At 57.7% G+C, this 13574-nt stretch overlaps 1 protein-coding gene across 1 annotated transcript in view; it reads left to right on the top strand.

Moving 5' to 3' along the window:
- Positions 1-13574, top strand: part of NLGN3 (neuroligin 3) — a 30429-nt gene that overhangs the window by 14245 nt on the left and 2610 nt on the right. The window contains exons 3-5 of the mRNA NM_001173521.2: positions 7733-7882; positions 9213-9398; positions 12763-13552. Of these exons, the coding sequence (NP_001166992.1) occupies positions 7733-7882; positions 9213-9398; positions 12763-13552 (1126 nt within the window). The remainder of the gene's footprint in view (positions 1-7732; positions 7883-9212; positions 9399-12762; positions 13553-13574) is intronic.

The raw sequence follows: 13574 nt of genomic DNA, 5'->3' as shown, positions 1-13574 counted from the left end.
GTGAAGGCAGGAGGCTGGGGGACATAGCAAAGTAGCTGCGGCCTAGTGTGGCATGGCTAGGCCTAGTGCAGTGTGCTGGGGCCTAGTGCAGTGTGCCAAGGCCTAGTGCAGTGTGCTGGGGCCTAGTGCAGTGTGCTGAGGCCTAGTGCAACGTGCTGCGGCCTAGTGCAATGTGCTAAGGCCTAGTGCAACGTGCTGTGGCCTAGCACAGGGTGCCGCAGCCTAGAGCAGGCCCAGTCCCGTGGTGGTGAGGCCGAGCAGCACTGGCTGCCTCCTGTCTAACCTTTTCCTTTGCAGGACATCCCACCTGAACCGTAAGTAGAGGGCAGAGGAGGCAACACTCTGCCCGTGCGCCTGCCACAGTCTCACCACCACGGGAGCCATGGGGTGCGCAGGGCAGGGCGCACAGAGCAGGCCCTGCCTCACCGGCTCCACTCCTCCATCCCGGGGGGGTCTCAGCTGCACCTTCCCAGCATGGCAGGCCCAGAGTTTTCCTCCCACAGCGCCACTCCCACCCACCTCCTGCGGTCCCTGGGGCGGCGGGCGGGTGGCAGCGTGGTTGTGATTGCATGCCCACTCCCAGCCGGTGGAGCCTCCTGTTATTTTGTAGTCTTTTATTCATTTTACAGTAAAACGGATTTCCAAGGAATGCACCCGAAAGCCCAACAAGAAAATATGTAGGAAAGGAGGTATGTAGCAAGCCGACCGGCAGAGAGGCACAGAGAGGAAAGAGAGAGAGAGTGAGAGAGTGCGAGGGTGCCTGTCGGTTCTCTCTGGCCCCGCGGCGTGCTCCTCTCTGTGCTGCGACTGCCCACGGGCCCCGAGCAGCCCTGCCCGCTGCCGCCCGCTTCCCACTTGCCTCCGCCCTGGGCTGCAGCTGGGCTCGGGGTCAGGGCAGAGCAGGATGCTCCTGTTGCTCCAGGCCTTTCAGAACAGCTGAGCCCATGCTCCCCAGGCTTCTGGGCATGAAGAGCTCCTAAAGAAACCTCCCCCTTAGGGCTGAAGGGGCTGCGCCTCTCACCTCTCTGCCCGGAGCAGGTGAGGGCCTTCCTCCCATCCCCAGATTCTGACCCACGCAGGGGAGCACCTGGGTTTAGAAGGAGATCGAGCTCTTCCCCCTTTTGTGTGCATGGTCCGCAGCAGCCAGAGCTCTGCTGTTAGAGCATCACTCCTCACCCAACCGGATAACGACTGCCATGTTCTGCCCCAGCCTCTTCTTTGCCCTTTGCTGTGCTGATGGGGCTACATACATACATACATACACACATACATGCACATGCTCACAGACAAGGCTGTGCAAGCTCAGGATCTGCTCACCACCCCCTCACATTGCACTCTTCCTGAGCTGCAGCCTCCCGGAGGTGGCAAAGCATCTCCAGAGCAGACACAGCTCTGCTTTGTCTCGCTGCTGTCTCCTGGGCCATGCAGGGCTCCTCCTGCTGCGCTGCAGCTTGGGTCCCTGGAGTGATCCAGATCCATCCCCAGTGCCATGGGCCAGGGAGCAGAGACCCGCAAACCAGACCCTCTGCCTCAGTCCATGGTCAGATAGGGTGCTCCCTCGGTCCCACTGCCCATCCTGCACAAGTAGGCAGAGCCCAGGCTGCTCCCTGCATCACTCCATCCTCCCTGCTGCCCCGAGATGCCCATCGCCAGGCCAACCAGCTCTTCTGAAAGGTGCAGGAGGGGGTGTCCTGCCGGGCTGGAGCTGCCCTCCCTACCTCCCCACTGCCATCCTGGGTGTCCTACACAGCGGGTCGTCCGCTCCCACTGCTTTTCTCTTCATGCCCCCATGTTTGGTGGGTCTGGCACAGCTGGGCTCGGAGGTCTGGGGAGCTCTTTCCTTCCAGCGACTCTATTTTTTTTCCTTCCCCCCCTGAGTTCTGTCGTTTGGTTTCTTTGCTTTGCTTTTCCTGTCGCTGTCCTGGCTATTCACACGCCATCTCTCTGAGTGCCAAGGCTGCCTCTGAAAGGGCTGGCACATTAGGGAGTCTCTGCACGCCGCCTCCGGCGCAGGCTGTGCCAGCGACACCGAGCCACTTCAAAGTGCTTCCTTCCCTGGCCCCTCTGGGGCTGGAGTCCCCATGGGAGCTCCTGAGGACCTGGGTTAAGGCATGAGAAGGGGTGGTACAAGGCACGATGAAGCACCTCAGGCACCTTCTCCTCCTGGTTTCGCCCCGCAGCAGCTCTGCTCTCTGGCACTTCCTTTGCAGTCTCTCTGCGGATGCATTTGGTGGCCCAACTGCAGGTCCCCGCACAGCAGAGGCTTTCGGGGAGCTGGCGGGGATGTGCCTCCTGCCCCGCTGACTCATGGACGTGCAGAGCCAGCAATTTGGGCATCCAGGCGTGACACGCAGAGGATTAAAGCACCCAGACGCTGCTGCTGCCCTTCAGCTCCGGCCACTGCACTGGTGTCTATTGACTCGAATTAATTGAATAACTTGTGAAGAGGCACTGAGGCTTTCCCCCCCCCGGCTCCTGCTTAGCTCTGAATGTCCTGGGTATGTAGTGCTTAGGGTGAGGATAACACACCCGCAGTGCTTGTTTGTTCAGACTTGGTGCCATTTGAACATCGACTTGTTCAGGAATACTCCTGATTATTATTTCTAAGACCACTTTCTGTGTGACCAGTCGATAAGCTCTCCTCTCACAGAGCAGGAGGCCGTGTGGTATGTCGGTGGTTTGAAATGCCTCAGCTCCCACCTCGCCACTGCTGTCATTTCATAGCAGCCAAAAGGCTGAGAATTTGTTAGCATTTATCCCTGCCTCCACAGGACAAAAAATGTCCCTGTCTCCCATTCAGGTGCATATTGGTCCCTGTCTTGGGCAGAGTAGCAGCGCCTTGGGAATAATTAGCTGTGTGCTGTGCAGAGGATCTGCCAGCACCTAGCTCGGCTGCTGCTCATGTTTTGCTGTGAAAATGAAGCTCTGCCCACCAGAGGAGTGTGTACGTGCACACAGCATAGGGTCTATGGATGCCTCTCTGGCGTGGCTCAGGACTCGCTGCCACCTCTGTGCCCTGCTGCTTCAGAGTGCGATGCTCAGAAGTGAAACTCTCCTTTTGCGCCAGCCCTGGTGCTTTTGTGGAGCTCCTGGAGGATGGAAATGGCTCTTCCACATTGCTCGGGGGCAGGGAGGGACGGGGCAGCACCGAGGAAAGGCTCCTGCGTGGCTACTGGATGCAGCCCCTGCTCCTCTCTTATCCATGCCATGCTGAGCACAAAGGCTGCAAGGAGCTGAGATCCCTGCCCTCTTTATCACTGTTTGCACTGGCGTCAGTGCTATTGCAACAGTTTGCTTAAGATGGTATTAATCTGGTGCAGATGCTCCTGTTTAAGGAAAACTGATTTTTTTTTTTTTACTAAACTTGAGCTTAAATCTTCCAAGGGACTTCAGATAAGAGCATACATCCTTCCTATCAGCCTGAACAATGTCACTCCACAGTCAGCTTTCAGTTAAACTGCGTAACAGGCACTCACACGAGGTGAGCAGAATGAATTTTTGATGGGTGAGGAGAGCAGGAACCACAAGAGCTTTGTTTTTTTTCCAGCACCGAGAAGCTCAAACTAAGGCAGCCCCTGGGAGCGGCCAGGAGGGCAGCACTGGGCTGGGGGCTGCAGCCCACGGCAATGCAGAGAACATCTCACAGCAGTGGCCTTGAGTGCTGCAACAGCAGACAGAGGGAGGTGACAGAGCAAAGTGCAAGGAAGGCGTGGAAGCACTTAATCTGTAATTTCTCTTATGAGCTGTGGGGCAATGGTGGGTAGTTGTAGAGGTGAGTGACAGAGCTGGACTTGTTACAACTGAATTATCAGCTGCTGGCACAGCATGGCTGCGAGGCAGAAAGGCTGCTTGGCTGCAGAAACTGCCGCTGTCAGGAGCAGGACCCCAAAAACACAGCCACCCTGGTACCTTGCTGCCAGTGGGGATGGTTCTGGGTTTGTGCTTGCCACGCAGAGATCCCATCTCTTCTCACTGTCCCCAAGTGCATCACTCCTGCCCCATTTCACATTGTTGCTTTCCATTGTTCTCTGAAGTTGCCTCCTCCTCGCAAGGCTCAGGTTCTTTCAGACTTATTATCCCTGCCTTCACTGATCCCCAGGCTGTCAGGGAGGCTGCCCTCATCCAGATCCATCCCCACGCAGTACTCCCATCAGAGGGTGCCCACTGCCCTCCCACAGCTCAGAAGCACTGGGCGGATGAAGGATTGCTGCCTGCAGCATTCATTAGAGAAAATCCCTCTCCCTGTGCATTACCAGGGAGGCAGGAGCAGTGCTGCACAGGTTCACTGTTTAAGTGCTTTCTGGGCTCGCAGCTCTCCAGCAGAGATGCACTCGGTCAAGCCTGCAGCCTCCACTCCAGCTCCTGCCTGCAGTCAGGTTGGGGGCTGTGTGTGTGGGGGGGTGCAGCAGGACAGGGGCATTGAGGCTGTGTGGGCCAACGCTGGAGGAGGCAGGAGTGCTGGGTTGGAAGGAGAACCTGAAGATCAGGTGCCTCCGGAGACATCCTTGCCCTGGTGCTGGCTGCTCTCCCTGACCTGTGCCCAGCATTTGTCATGCCTCTCCTTAACCTCCTCCCCAGACCATCTTCCACTGTTTTTCTGCCCTTTCTGCCAGAAAACTTTTCGTGACTGGCTTATGTCTGCCTTGTGTGGCTCCGCGAGCCACTGCCCAGTGGAGCAGGAGTCGCTCTCTTTCACCACTGGGGCCTGCCTCTGCCCTGGGGAGACTGCAAGCACAGCTCCCCGCTCTCAGCATTTGGATGGCCTTGTCTTCCTCAAACTTTGCTCGCCTGATGGATTTCCCAGACATCTGGTCCTTGCTCCTCCGTCCAGAAGGTCATGGCACAGAGCACTGTGCTCCCCTCTTGCACCCCAAGTTTGTGCTCTGAGCAGGATGAGGCTGCTTTCCCCAGCCAGGCTTTTGGCTTCTCTCTACAACAAAAGACATTTGCACTTGCCCCGACGGAGCTGCCCCATGGGCAAAGTCAGGCAGAGCTGGGCAGATAGGATCAGGGCTCTGGGACCGTGCTGGCGCCCAGTGCAACCCACAAAGGCATTCAGGACATTACAGAAACTGATGATTTCTGTGGCACAGGGAAGCCCCTGTGATAAGCCGGCAGTTTTCAGCACAGAGCAATGGGCAGGGCTGTGGGGTGACCTGACACTTCGGCTGTGCTGGTGGCAGATGAGGACACCGTTTTGGGATGCTCCCGGCCCCTGCACCCCAGGGAGGAGCTGAGAAGGGCCCGGGGAGCAGCAGCACAGCACCGTGGCACCGGGGCAGCCTTGCCCCCTCTGTGCCATGGCTCTGGGAGAGGTGCAGTGTGAGTAGCCAGCAGCGCTGTGGGGTGCAGGCCTGGCCCCACCATCTCTGCTATCATGCTATTTTTGAATTCTCTTTTGTGTTTTTTTTTTCTTTTGTTATTTTTTTGTTTGTTTGTTTGTTTTTCTCCTTTTTTGTTTTTTTTTTCTTTTCTTTTCTTTTTGTTTTTTTTCTGTCTCCTCGTGTTTGGTCCCTAGGAGCCAGCGCTAAGAAACAGGGAGAGGACTTAGCGGATAATGACGGGGATGAAGACGAAGGTATTTCTGTGCTCGAGGCTGCCACTGCATGACACGCAAAGCAACTCCGTATGCCCGCCATCCGCTGCCATCCCCAGGGAGCCCCGTGTGTGTCTGTCTCGGCGCTGGGCAGCTGCGCGGGGCGGGGGGCAGGGGGGCCGGCTGTGCAGGGCTCAGCCCCATCCTCTCCTCCTGGGGAAGCTTGTGGGGTTGTGCTGCAGGAGAAGTTTGCTGGCTGCCCCGCTCCGCTCGAGCGAGGGCCGGGAGGAAGCATGGCAGCTTGGGAGCAGAGGAGCCCTCGGGCACCTGGGCCCATTTCACCCCGAGCCCGGTCATATTCCACCTCCAGCCTCATCCCTCCAGACTTAGCGATGCACGACGGGAGCCTGCACTCTCCCCTCCCACCTGATCCCAGTAAGGGACAGAAGCATGGACACCCGTGCCACCGATCTGTGCCCGGTCCCAGCTGGGTGTGCTGCACCCATTTATTTCCCAATGCAAGGTGTTGCTTGTGCCACTGCGTCTGTGCCAGATGAGGCAGAGTGAGTGCAATGTCACACAGGTGTGTTTCATTGCCACCAGGTTAAGAAGGCTGCAGAACAGGAGGTTTTTGGTAACATGGAGCTGCTCGGTCGCAGGGTCTGGACTCTGTTTTGTCACAGGGATGCGAGGAGGAGGTCAGCCAGGATGCAGCTGTAACACAGTGAGGGCACTGCGACCTCGTGGGCTGCGGAGTGCTGGGGCAGCCCAGAGCCCAATCTGGCAGATGGCATTTGGGTTCTGGGAAGCAGATGAGAAGCCAGTTCATTGGCAGCAGCAAAACCTGTTGTTTTCTCCCACTAACCTGTGCCCCAGGATCTCTTGTACCAGGGTGTAAACTGGCATCCATCCTAAGTGATTTGACTGCTGAAAATCCCTGCACGCTGAATTGTGCCACAAAGATTAGGAGCCATTTTTTCCCTGCTCTGCCGCTGCGTTTTAGCGCTGATCTGATACTGGGATGGCCCTTGGTGTTTTGGTGGTGACATATAGCAGTGGGGAGAGGACGGAGCTGCAAGAATGAATGCTGGAGCTCTCGGGGTTTCACCCAGGAGGTGGTTTTCCTGTCAGAGCGCTGCAGGGTGGCCACCACGGTGGGGTGTGCGGGGAGGTGGGGACGGAGCTGTGGTCGGGGCAGCTGAGGAGGGTCAGAGCTGTGCCTGGTGCCAGCCAGTGCCCACCAATGCTCAGTGCTGGGTGCAGGTGAGCACAAAGGAGAGCAAAGTCCATCAGTGCTGGACATGCAGGAGCTGGCACCACCACTGCGATTTGTGCAGCTGCTTCCGTGCAATGGGGGTGAGATGTGCCAGGGACCCAGCATGGGTAGGGGTGTCCCCAGGACAAGGATAGCAAGGAGGGAGAGCGCACAGCTGCTCCTCTCCCTAGGCTCCTCCAGTGCTCTCTCCCCGGTCCTCAGGTCCCATCCCCCATCCTCACTCCATGCCTCATGACCTGTCCTCGCCCGGCCTCGGCGCTCACCTCTCCGACACGCACACGTGCACGCACTGTCTGCTCATCGCCATGTCTGTGTCCGGGCACTGGGGTGCCATGGGTTTGCATCCAGGCAGCCGGCAGGTTTCTGCCTCCCTGGGCAATTGGGAAGGTGGGGAGGTGGGCGAGTGAGAGGTGGGAGCACCCACCAGTGCCCCCCCGCCCTCCAGGTCCTGCACACCCCATCCCTGCCCCTCTTCAATGCCAGCTGCCAGCACTCCCGGAGCTGAGGGCTTGGGGCCACGGGGACGCAGGAACAAACTCCGTGAGCAGCCCCAGTCTGTTGGTGCCCTACAGCCACTGCCACTATGGAGGTGCCAGCTCCTGCCTGCAGCCAGAGCCCGGCTCCAGGGAAGAGAAGCTGAGTCCAGCCGGTGCCTCTCCTGCACGCACTGAGACTCCGGGCAGCTCCTGCCCAGGGGACAGCAGTGCTGGGATGGTGACAGTGGCTGCCTACCACGGGGGATCTGGCAGGGTTAGGGGGGTCGGCAGGACTGTGCCATGGCTTTGGGCTCTGGGTTTGGCTGTTGCAGCCCCCTCCCTGGTCCTGGCAGCTGGCATTGCCCTCCTCTCTCTGTGGTCTGCCTCTTGGCAGGGTGCTGCGGTCGCCAGCGGGGTCCCGTGTTTAACCTCCTCTCCTTCCAGACATCCGGGACAGCGGGGCCAAGCCGGTGATGGTGTACATCCACGGCGGCTCATACATGGAGGGCACAGGGAACATGATCGACGGCAGTGTCCTGGCCAGCTACGGGAACGTGATTGTCATCACACTCAACTACCGCGTCGGAGTGCTCGGTATGGGCTGTGCTACGGGGCAGGGGACAGGGAGAGGTGGCCAAGTGCCGTGCCACGTGGCGGTGCCCACAGCAGTGTGGTCAAGTTCCTGGCACCGGTCACCCAGGCTTTTTTACGCAACCTGGCTCAGCTGAAAGCAAATATTGGTCTGTGGCTAAATAAATGAAAAAATGTGTTTACGCAGCATCACCTCCTGAGAGTGCTCACAGCTCTGAGCTGCCAGAGGGTGCTGCCTCACCTCCCCGTGGATGCCAACAGAGCCAACAGCAGTGCCTGTGCTCCAGCAGCCTGTGCCCAGGGCTAGGGCAGGTCCAGGAGCTCCCCTTACCCTACATGGGCAGTGCACAAACCCAAATGCATCCCCTGGGGAAGGAAACGGGAGGGCTGTAAGGTTGATTTTGCTCTCTCTGTGGTTTCCTGCAAGATGCATGGAACCGTGCTCAGCCCTCCAAGGGCTTTGCTGGGGAAGAGTCCATCCAAGCCACCCCACAGGCTCTGCTGCTCACACTCAGCTGGGTCAGGGGCTCAGTGCCCCACACCTGGGCGCCACATCCCTCCAACAGCTCCTGTGCCCAACCTCCACTTGGGGATGACAGTCACAGATCAGCAGCCTTGCTCGGATTTATCTGGTAGAAAATAAGCTTTTCTGTAAAAACAAACATACTCAAGACCTTTCGATATTAAAAGTCGGGCCTTTCGGATTGATAGTGCAAATTTAAGAGATGTGAAATACAATCTGAAATCTGACTTAAAAGGTGCCATTGGTGTCTCCACTGAAGTGCCGCAGTGTGCCTGCAGGCGCACCCCGGTGCCGGAGCAGCACCACTCCCTGCTGCCAGGTTACCCTCAGCAGCATGGCTTTGGTTTCCTGCTTTGAGTCAAGGCAAACAAAACACCGATAGCTTATCTTGGGTGTTACCTTGATTATTGAAAGCATTTCTCAGCATCTTCCTCACTGAAAGATTTTGCATTTAAAGCTGCAGTCGGTTCCTCTCTGCCCAGCCCACCTCCTTACATTTATAGAGCCTCCCCCAGACCACGCTATTCCATGGGAAGCATTGGCTGTGCACGCACATTGCTCCCTGGTGCTCTCAGCTTTCCTTGGAGCTTGTGGGAGACATCCTGGCCTGTCGTTAGTGTGGGTGGCTCTATCTCACCCCTCAACCACATGTGAACAGCACTATAATATCCCCACTCCAACCACAGCACCCATAGGACCCTATACTGGTCATGGCGGGACAGGATCCCATAGGCTCTCCCCGAGGCTCAGGGAGGGGTGGGAGGTCGGCCTGCTTCCCCCATCACTAACAGGGCTCTGCTTCGCTCTCAGGGTTCCTGAGCACAGGGGACCAGGCTGCCAAGGGCAACTATGGGCTGCTGGACCAGATCCAGGCGCTGCGTTGGGTCAGTGAGAACATCGCCTTCTTCGGCGGCGATCCTTTGCGCATCACCGTCTTCGGTTCCGGCATCGGTGCCTCCTGCGTCAGCCTGCTCACCCTCTCCCACCACTCAGAAGGTAGGTGCCTGTGGCGCCAAGGAATTCATGCTGGAGTAGGAGCAAAGGTGGGTGTGAGCCTGCGGAGGCAATGAGGCCCCATGGTACCGGAGCGGAGGTCTGGGAGTGCTGAAGTTTGCACAACGCAGGTGGAGGTGATGGGGTTGATATCACATTGTAAATGCAGTGGAGTGTTTGCTCTAGATAAAGAAAGGAATTGTTTATGCTACAAGATTGTGCTGGTGTAAGAGCAAATGCATATAGAACACCTGTGAATAAATTTAGATTGAAAACTGGAAAAAAGATTTTCAGCCAGCTGAGAAGAGTTGTTCTGCCTTTAACTTCCTAAAGAAAATGGCAGGAGGAAAACCTGAACTAAGTGTGGTCCGCAGGGCACCAGAGTACCAGGGAGAACTTCCACGGGGCACATACAATAGATAGTTAACCTCATGCAGTACCACATCCCTGTGCATGGGCACAGGACACATAGGGGCAGTGGGCACAGCTGCCCCTCAGAAATGCAGGCAGGCACAACAGAATGGCACCTCACACTGAAGAGCTGCAGCCCTGCTAGAGAGCCTGGGAACAGTGCACAAAGAAAGGAAACTTTCAGAAAGTCAGCATGTGGCAGAGGAGCTGCTCAGCCTTCCCTGCAGGCCTTGGGAGGATGGAGGATGGACTGATCACCCCAATCTTTAAAGCAGCAGTGATCTCAGCCCAGACTGCTACAAAGATGTCTGCACCAGAGCCAGCAGCGCCGTCTGTTTGGTAGTATTTAGTTTGAAGGGTTCAGCTTGGAGGTGCCACGTCCTGCACGAGGCTGGTGCTGGTTGCTGGGAGGTGTGTCACATGCTGAGCACATGTTAATGGTGGGAGAAAAGTGCTTCATACTATGGCTGGGCCATTTTGGTACAAGATCCAAGGAATTAAGAGTCAGTCTGCCCCTAAGCCCACTTGCTCTGCTGTCACCTTCACCTGCACCCTGCCAGCTCGGAGTAAAGCATGGCAAAGATGGGCTTGCAAAGAGGTGAAATGTTTGGAAACAAGAAGAAAGGTGAAGCTGCAGTGGCCCAGGTCAGGTCTGCCCTGGGTAAACTGCTTTCCCTGCTGCCCCAGGATCTCAGGACGTTTGTGATCAGTCCATGCTCCTCCGTGAGTGCCCAGTGCCCAAAGTCAGTGCCTCCGCACTGCACAGTCCTCCATCCTCCTGCTGACCCTGAGCAGGATGCTGCTGGGGATGTCATCCCATCTTCTTCAGGTCACTTGTACAAGCATGACTGGGTATTAGGAGACACTTTCTATGGTAAAACCAGGAAATGCTTTGCATGTGTGCGCTGGGAAATCTGGTGTTGTGTGATGAAGGAGCAAGGGCAGATCTCTGCAGATTCCTGAGCAGCAGGATGGGCTCCACCTGCATGCAGGGGACACTCTGTGGCTCAAGGATGCATGTGTGGCCATGCTGTCCCCATGGATGAGTACCTGGGGCTCCACAAGCCCTTCTGCACATGCATGGGTACACGGGGCAGTGAATAGACTAGTCTTTTGCAGCCTGAAAGCTCCCACACAGAGAGAAGGGTTTTCTCTGACCAAACTGAGTTGGAGATGCAGCTGGCAGCATGGAGAGAGTCTGGGTTGACTGGGGAACCCAGCAATTACTTCCCCAAAACAACTGCAGCTGCTCGCTGGCTTTCCCTCCATGGTTGAAGAGCCCAGCACAGCACTCTTTGGATGACACCAGGCTTTCTGCCACTAAACCCTGTGTCTGCATGCTGTATCCTTTGCATCACGTTGGTGCCAGGTACCCGGCTCCCTCACCGCCTTGGCTGTGAACGCAGCGAGGAGGGAGGGGAGATGCTGATGCTGCAGCCAGCACTGCATCAGAACAAATGGACACAGAACGCCCTCATCCAGCCCTGCTCCAGGGCACCCATCTCCCCAGGGCCATCTCTGCAGCACAGCAGGGAAGCCACACCGAGATGCTGCCTGGAGACCAGGCGGGTTTGTTTTTATCGGATCAAAATAAAACACGTAGTGATCAAGAGCTATTAATGAAGCAGCTAATTTGTGCCTGCTCTGCCAGGCGCGGCGAGAGGCAGACATGGGAGGCTGGTGCTGCACACGCTGTGTCTGGCTGCCAGGAAGACCCGCAGCTCCCCTGCCAGCCCTGTTGCTTGCTAGCATGTGGATTCCTTGCCAAGAAGCAAAGTGCTGCTTCTCTCCCTCAGCAAAGGTGTGGGGAGGGTCTGTCACCTTGGTGGGAAATGGCCAGTGCCCAGTGGGCAGCACGCTGATGGCAAGGTCAATAGCTGCTGCTGTAGGGAGTGTCTTTAAGGAGGATCCTCGCCTTGGAAGCGTCCAGTGTGGCTCAGGGAACCCCCAGATCAGCTGCTCGATGGTGGGTGATGGTGCAGAGCATGCAAGCCCACAGCCAGACTCAGGCCTGTAGGCTGGGCGCTGCTTTCTAGGGCACTGGGAGGTGACAAACAGAGCTTGTGACTTCTCTTTGTCCCAGCGCATGGGACTGTACGTCAGGTACTTGGCAGAGCAAGGACTGTGCGTGCAGACAGCTATGGGCACTGTGGCTGGTAGCCAGGATCCTCCCAGCACTGCTGCTGCAGGAAGGGACGTGCTCCCTGCAGAGCTGCACGGGTTCAGGTGTGCAGCTGGGTCTCCTGCAGCACTCTGCGAGCTCAGCCGTGCCCCGTGCCACGATGCTGCACCATGCACCACACATGAAATGGAATCTGGCAGCCATCGAGTACCAGGGTCCAGTGAGGCACAAGGGTGCAAGAGAGGGCTGGCCAGAGAGCAGAGACCATGGGGTGCACCCCGAGCTTGGCTGCCTTGCACCGCCCCGGAGGCTCCGCTTCCTCGCAGCCCTTTGTATTCTGAGCACAAGCGCCATTGACATGGGGCTGGAGCCCAGCCACGCATTCCTCCGCCTGGGCCAGGGCCTTTGTGGCCCCGCTTTCCAGGGCGAAAGTCCACTCCCTCTGTGTTCCCAGTGGCAGAAAGGCCCTCTTTGTGCATCTGGCAGCGTGCTCCCACGGGGCCGGATTGGCACCAAGCAGCCCCAGCTGGGCAGGAAGTGGCAGGGAGGGGGGCGAGGGGGACCCTGACAAAGCAGAGGGTGGGACAGGCAGGGTTAAGTGTCCCCGAGCAAGGATTAACCCTCCCGCTGCTGCCGTGTGGTCCCACCCCCGGGCTGGAGGATGGCGGCAGCGTGCGATGGTGGGGATGGAGCGTGATACTCAGCAAGTGCTGGCTGTGACACAGCCGTGAAGATGCTGGGACATCCCCATGAGATGCCTGCCGTGGGAGCACAGCACCCCATTGCAGCCTCAGGGTGTTGGAGCATCTCTGATCTCCTTTGCTTCTCTTGCAGGTCTCTTCCAGAGAGCCATCATCCAGAGCGGCTCCGCGCTCTCCAGCTGGGCGGTGAACTACCAGCCCGTCAAGTACACCAGCATGCTGGCAGACAAGGTGGGCTGCAACGTGCTGGACACGGTGGACATGGTGGACTGCCTGCGGCAGAAGAGTGCCAAGGAGTTGGTGGAACAAGACATCCAGCCAGCCCGCTACCACGTGGCCTTTGGGCCGGTCATTGACGGGGATGTGATCCCAGATGACCCAGAGATCCTGATGGAGCAGGGCGAGTTCCTCAATTACGACATCATGCTGGGTGTCAACCAAGGCGAGGGGCTGAAGTTCGTGGAGGGTGTGGTGGACCCCGAGGACGGCGTTTCGGGCAGCGACTTTGACTACTCGGTCTCCAACTTTGTAGACAATCTGTACGGCTACCCCGAGGGCAAGGACACCCTGCGAGAAACCATCAAGTTCATGTACACAGATTGGGCTGACAGGGACAACCCCGAGACGCGCCGCAAGACCCTGGTGGCCCTCTTCACCGACCACCAGTGGGTGGAGCCGTCGGTGGTGACAGCTGACCTGCACGCCCGCTACGGCTCCCCAACCTACTTCTACGCCTTCTACCACCACTGCCAGAGCCTGATGAAGCCCGCGTGGTCCGACGCAGCCCACGGGGATGAGGTGCCTTATGTGTTCGGGATCCCCATGATCGGCCCCACAGACCTCTTTCCCTGCAACTTCTCCAAGAACGATGTCATGCTCAGTGCTGTGGTGATGACCTACTGGACCAACTTTGCCAAGACAGGGTGAGCGGGGCAGGGTGGGCAG

The sequence above is a fragment of the Gallus gallus genome, chromosome 4 (assembly GCF_016699485.2).
Source record: "Gallus gallus isolate bGalGal1 chromosome 4, bGalGal1.mat.broiler.GRCg7b, whole genome shotgun sequence".
Taxonomy (NCBI): Eukaryota; Metazoa; Chordata; class Aves; order Galliformes; family Phasianidae; genus Gallus; species Gallus gallus.
The sequence above is the reverse complement of the archived record's forward strand: the minus strand, read 5'-3'. Positions and strand labels throughout refer to the sequence as shown.